General features: G+C 41.3%; 1 protein-coding gene across 1 annotated transcript; it reads left to right on the top strand.

Annotated features, from left to right (window-relative positions):
• The first annotated feature begins 237 nt into the window (after positions 1-237).
• Positions 238-1,197, top strand: LOC125546980. Its single transcript, XM_048711048.1, has 2 exons — positions 238-588; positions 775-1,197. Exons 1-2 carry the CDS (start codon positions 238-240, stop codon positions 1,195-1,197), a joined length of 774 nt encoding a protein of 257 aa, XP_048567005.1.
• The last annotated feature ends 5,988 nt before the right edge of the window (positions 1,198-7,185 follow it).

Here is a 7,185-nt window from a genome sequence, read left to right as displayed (position 1 = left end):
AGCAGTGCTAGTACCATTTGAAACTACTTTGCTGTAGTACATTTCCCTCATTTAGCAGTTCCATGTTTAGACATTTTGTGTTAATCTAGCTCTATAATTTTCTTTTCCATGTATTGCGCAACTATACTTTTAATTTGGAATGTACTGTTGGGTAATGTATGGATTGTCTGCTTGTGCTGAAACCCTTGTGTATTCGCTGACATAATAGCATATTGACTTCTGACCTTGATTTATAGAATGGGTGAGCAAAAAGAAGGTGCCAAGAGCGAGGTTGATCGCTCTCGTGATAATTACATGTCATGGAGTGATGATTGTACCAAGTATATGCTTGAGTGGTATATCGAGAAGCAAAGGGACAAGCCACCAACCTTCAAGTGGAAGGCACAACACCATCTACAATGTGCTAATGATTTGAATGACAAGTTTGGAATTACAGCTACAGCGAAACAAGTTGATCGACACTATAGGTCATTCAAGGAGAAATGGAAGTGGATAAAGCTAGCAAAGGGGAGGAGTGGATATGGTTTCGATAAAGTACTTAACAAATTTAACATTGACAAGTCAGAGAAATCACCAAGCAAGCTTGGCGTAAGTTCGCTTTAGCTCACCTTTCTATTTGTTTTTGCTAAACTGATTATCTAGTTTTTAATTTGAAAATGGCATGCCAGTGTTAATAGATATTCCTTTTTTGCATTTACCACCGTTGTGCACATTTAAATTGACCAGACTACTCAAACAATTTATTGCATTGATATTCTTTGGTTTATGTTGCAGAAAATTAAATTTAACTACCTTACTCACTCCATCAAGTTTTATCATCTCTTGGAAGAACTGTTTAGTGACTCGTCTCATGCTGATGGCTCACTAGCTATTGATGTGAATGATGCAAGTGAGAATGTGGAATCTGATGCTAGTAGTGAAACAAGCAACCACACATCCACTGCTGAACAAGGTCTTAGTGATTCCGACATGATTGCACCCAATAGTCCAGCAGAAGGCACTAGCTCAAATCTGAAGCGCAAGCATGTTAAAGCACCACATAAGAAACCAAAGGTCAAGGCGCGTCGAGCCAGAGTGTTAGATGATGATGTGGCATCAAGCATTGTGAGTCTTGCTGAAACTGTGAAATCTGCTGCCCCTATTCAGCCAATAGCAGCTACAGACCCTAATGCCAATCTTTGGAAGCACACTGAGTAGCTAACTCTTCCAGCAATTGAGAAAATTGAGTTAGCAACCTATCTTGCTAAGCCAGAACAAGAAGTTTTCCGTGGTTTCCTGAACTGTGCTAGCGACCAGACTTTTAATGCTTGGGTCCTTGATTATTTCGGGCACAAGTATGACGGCAATGATCGCGCAGCTGCTGATCCATCAACCTGAATGACATGTTTGGTGGCTTTCTTTTGGCAAGTGCTTTTGTAGTCTACTTAGCTGCTTTCCATGCACTTATGCTAAGTGGAATTCCTGTGCTCTAAGGGTGTTTAGAGGGTCTTACCTTTTGTAATGCATTGCTGTAGCACAAATCTGATATAAGCTAGTTTGTCAGAAATTACTTGATGGCGGATGGCCTTGTGCATGCTACATTGCAATATTGCAGTGGTATGAAAATGCTTCTAAATTAGTAAATTATGCCCATGGTATGATCTGGCGTGTAAATTATGTATTTGATTGCTTAGGTAACAAATTCCTTGTCGAGACGGGTTATGCATATTTGGTAACAAACCAATTGATAGACACTTGTTTTTTCGCCAAATATTGGCAGAAAAATTGGCAACCAACCAATTGGTAGCCAAACTTGCCAAATGTTGGCAACTTCCAGCTTTGCCAAAAATAGGCTTGCCAACAATTGGCATGCCAAAAATTGGCTGCAAACCAATCAGCCTCGATATCCATCGGGTTTGGACATGGACACAATTTATCACCCATCGATTTTTTTCGTGGATGGACAAAGACTGTCTTCATGGATATGGATATGGATTTAATATTGTTCAACCCGATCCAAACCCGGCCCATTGCCATCCTTAGTTTTAGGCTATACGATGATAATTGATACATACAAACTACTCTCTTCTATATGCTTCAAGATGGAGGCTGCCAGAAGCGTAGTCTTCGATAGGACTAGCTTTCCCCCTTTTATTCTGGCATTCTGTAGTTTAGTCCACAGATACTACCCCCTTTCATTGATGCCGATGCATATGTAATATAGATCTGATGTCAGTCTTGCGAATACTTTGGATGAGTACTCACGGTTGCTTTGCTTCCCCCTTTTCCCCTATACCTGGTTGCTGTGATCAGATGGTGGATCCCATGAGCCAGACGCCACCGACGACGACTACCACTACTCCGACGGTGCCTACTACTACGTGCAGTCTGTTGACGACCAGGAGTAGTTTAGGAGGATCCCAGGCAGGAGGCATGCGCCTCTTTGATCTGTATCCCTATTTGTGCTAGCCATCTTATGGCACCTTGTTTGACTTATGTCTGTACTCAAATATTGTTGCTTCCTCTTACTCGTTTATGTTCGAGCAATTGAATTTGAGCCCTCGAGGCCCCTGGCTTGTAATATGACACTTGTATGACTTTAATTTGTGTCTAGAGTTGTGTTGTGATATCTTCCCGTGAGTCCCTGATCTTGGTCGCACACATTTGCATGCATGATTAGTGTACGTTCAAATCGGGGGCGTCACAGATAGCTCACTAGCCGACATGATTGCCAACCGACCATATGTGTAACCTAGGTACCCCCGGTGCATATATAAGCCGTGGGGTTTAGTATTTAGGGACACAATTACCAGCCTTAGGGTTTAGAACACAATCATACGATCTTGAGGTAGATCATCTTGTACTTGATACTCCATCACATCAATATAATCAAGCAGGATGCCGGGTTTTACCTCTTCGAGAGGGCTCGAACCTGGGTAGCCATCGTCCCCTGTTTCTCCCCTATTACCATCATTACTAGACTACCAGCTCGGGACCCCCTACCCGAGATCTTCCGGTTTTAGCGCCGACACTAAGTGAGGAAAAACCCAGGGCCTAAAAAGCTAAGTGATTGAGCATCACTAAAGAAACCGATCGAAGTTCACTTAAGACAGTTACGCTTGAAGATTATGCATCTTCCAAACGGGGAGGTGTCTACTACCTCTTGAGAATGCGTTGGTTTTCCCTTGAAGAGGAAAGGGTGATGCAGCAAAGTAGCGTAAGTATTTCCCTCAGTTGAGAACCAAGGTATCAATCCAGTAGGAGACTACACGCAAGTCACCTAGTACATGCACAAACAAACAAGAACCTCGCAACCAACACGATAAAGGGGTTGTCAATCCCTTCACGGTCACTTACGAAACTGAGATCTGATAGAGATAATAAGATAAATATTTTTGGTATTTTTGTTGTATAGATTGAAAAGTAAAGATTGCAAAATAAATAGTAAACTAGAATTGCAGATCGGAAATTTATATGATGTAAAGTAGACCCGGGGGCCATAGGTTTCACTAGTGGCTTCTCTCAAGATAGCATATATTATCATGGGTGAACAAATTACTGTCGAGCAATTGATAGAAAAGCGCATAGTTATGAGAATATCTAGGCATGATCATGAACATAGGCATCACGTCCGTGCCAAGTAGACCGAAACGATTCTGCATCTACTACTATTACTCCACACATCGACCGCTATCCAGCATGCATCTAGAGTATTAAGTTCATAAGAACAGAGTAACGCATTAGGCAAGATGACATGATGTAGAGGGATAAACTCAAGCAATATGATATAAACCCCATATTTTTATCCTCGATGGCAACAATACAATATGTGTCGGTTCCCTTTCTGTCACTAGGATCGAGCACCGCAAGATTGAACCCAAAGCTAAGCACTTCTCCCATTACAAGAAAGATCAATCTAGTAGGCAAAACCAAACTGATAATTCGAAGAGACTTGCAAGGATATCAAATCATGCATATAAGAATTCAGAGAATAATCAAATATTGTTCATAGATAATCTTAATCATAAACCCACAATTCATCGGATCTCGGCAAACACACCGCAAAAAGAATTACATTGAATAGATCTCTAAGAACATCGAGGAGAACTTTGTATTGAGATCCAAAGAGAGAGAAGAAGCCATCTAGCTAATAACGATGGACCCGAAGGTATGTGGTAAACTACTCACACATCATCGGAGAGGCCATGGTGTTGATGTAGAAGCCCTCCGTGATCGATTCCCCCTCTGGTAGATCGCTAGGAAAGGTCCCCAGATGGGATCTCATGGGTACAGAAGGTTGCGGCGGTGGAAAATTGGTTTCGTGGCTCCCTTGGATGTTTTCAAGGTATAAGAGTATATATATAGGTGAAAGAAGTAGGTCAGTGGAGCTGCGAGGGGCCCACGAGGGTGGGGGCATGCCTGGCCCCCTGGGCGCGTCGCCCTACCTCGTGGCCGCCTCGCTGCTTCCTTGACGTCCACTCCAAGTCTCCTGGATCACATTTGTTCCAAAAAAGATCCTCGCGAAGGTTTCATTCCGTTTGGATTCCATTTGATATTCCTTTTCTGCAAACACTGAAATAGGCAAAAAAACAGCAATTTGCACTGGGCTTTCGGTTAATAGGTTAGTCCTAAAAATAATATAAAAGTGTATAATAAATCCCATAAACATCCAAAACAAATAATATAATAGCATCGAACAATCAAAAATTATAGATACGTTGGAGACGTATCTGCTATGTCTTGAGCTTGCGTTGGTTTTTCCCCGAAGAGGAAGGGATGATGCAGCAGAGTAGCGTAAGTATTTCCCTCAGTTTTTGAGAACCAAGGTATCAATCCAGTAGGAGGCCACGCTCAAGTCCCTCATACCCGCACAAAACGATAGCTAATCGCAACGAACGCGATTAGGGGTTGTCAATCCCTTCACGGTCACTTACGAGAGTGAGATCTGATAGATATAATATTTTTGGTATTTTTGGTATAAAGATGCAAAGTAAAAAAGTAAAGGCAAAGTAAAAAGCAAAGAAAGATTAAAGTGATGGAGATTGATATGATGAGAATATACCCGGGGGGCATAGGTTTCACTAGTGGCTTCTCTCAAGAGCATAAGTATTCCTCGGTGGGTGAACAAATTATTGTTAAGCAATTGACAGAATTGAGCATAGTTATGAGAATATCTAGGCATGATCATGTATATAGGCATCACGTCCGTGACAAGTAGACCAAAATGATTCTTCATCTACTACTATTACTCCACTCATCGACTGTTATCCAGCATGCATCTAGAGTATTAAGTTAAAAACAGAGTAACACCTTAAGCAAGATGACATGATGTAGAGAGATAAATTCATGCAATATGAAATAAACCCCATCTTGTTATCCTCGATGGCAAAGATGCAATACGTGCCTTGCTGCCCCTTCTTTCACCGGGAAAGGACACCGCAAGATCGAACCCAAAGCTAAGCACTTCTCCCATGGCAAGAACTACCAATCTAGTTGGCCAAACCAAATGGATAATTCGAAGAGACTTGCAAAGATAACCAATCATACATAAAAGAATTCAGAGAAGATTCAAATATTATTCATAGATAGACTTGATCATAAACCCACAATTCATTGGTCTCAACAAACACACCGCAAAAAGAAGATTACATCGAATAGATCTCCACAAGAGAGGGGGAGAACTTTGTATTGAGATTCAAAGAGAGAGAAGAAGCCATCTAGCTACTAACTATGGACCTGAAGGTCTGAGGTAAACTACTCACACTTCATCGGAGGGGCTAGGATGATGTAGAAGCCCTCCGTGATGACGGCCCTCTTCCGGCGGAGCTCCGGAACAGGCCCCAAGATGGGATCTCATGGATACAGAAAGTTGCGGCGGTGGAATTAGGTTTTTGGCTCCTGTTCTGATCATTTGGGGGTACGTAGGTATATATAGGAGGAAGGAGTACGTCGGTGGAGCACCGAGGGGCCCACGAGGCAGGGGGCGCCCCCACCCTCGTGACCTCCACTTTGACTCCTTGGAGTAGGGTCCAAGTTTCCTGGATCACGTTCGGTGAGAAAATCACGTTCCCGAAGGTTTTATTCCGTTTGGACTCCGTTTGATATTCTGTTTCTCCGAAACACTGAAATAGGCAAAAAACATCAATTCTGGATTGGGCCTCCGGTTAATAGGTTAGTCCAAAAAATAATATAAAAGTGGAAAATAAAGCCCAATATATTCCAAAACAGTAGATAATATAGCATGGAGCAATCAAAAATTATAGATACGTTGGAGACGTATCAAGCATCCCCAAGCTTAATTCCTGCTCGTCCTCGAGTAGGTAAATGATAAAAAGAGAATTTTTGATGCGGAGTGCTACTTGGCATAATTTCAATGCAAATCTTCTTAATTTTGGTATGAATATTCAGATTAGAGAGATTCAAGACAAAAGTTTATATTGACATAAAAATAATAATACTTCAAGCATAGTAACAAAGCAATTATGTCTTCTCAAAATAACATGGCCAAAGAAAGTTATCCCTACAAAATCATATAGTCTGGCTATGCTCCATCTTCACCACACAAAGTATTTAAATCATGCACAACCCCGATGACAAGCCAAGCAATTGTTTCATACTCTAACTTTTTCAAAACTTTTTCAATCTTCACGCAATACATGAGTGTGAGCCATGGATATAACACTATAGGTAGAATAGAATGGTGGTTGTGGAGAAGACAAAAAGGAGGGGAAGATAGTCTCACATCAACTAGGCGTATCAATGGGCTATGGAGATGCCCATCAATAGATATCAATGTGAGTGAGTAGGGATTGCCATGCAACAGATGCACTAGAGCTATAAATGTATGAAAGCTCAAAATGAAACTAAGTGGGTGTGCATCCAACTTGCTTGCTCACGAAGACCTAGGGCAATTTGAGGAAGCCCATCATTGGAATATACAAGCCAAGTTCTATAATGTAAAATTCCCACTAGTATATGAAAGTGATGACATGAGAGACTCTCTACTATGAAGATCATGGTGCTACTTTGAAGCACAAGTGTGGTAAAAGGATAGTAGCATTGCCCCTTTTGGGGGGGGCTTCTTTTTTTCTTTGGCCTTTTTTTATTGGGACAATGCTCTATTAAATGATGATCATCACACTTTTATTTATTTACAACTCAATAATTACAACTCGATTCTAAAACAAAGTATGACTCTATATGGAT

The sequence above is a fragment of the Triticum urartu genome, chromosome 3 (genome assembly GCF_003073215.2).
Source record: "Triticum urartu cultivar G1812 chromosome 3, Tu2.1, whole genome shotgun sequence".
NCBI lineage: Eukaryota > Viridiplantae > Streptophyta > Magnoliopsida > Poales > Poaceae > Triticum > Triticum urartu.
The sequence above is the reverse complement of the archived record's forward strand: the minus strand, read 5'-3'. Positions and strand labels throughout refer to the sequence as shown.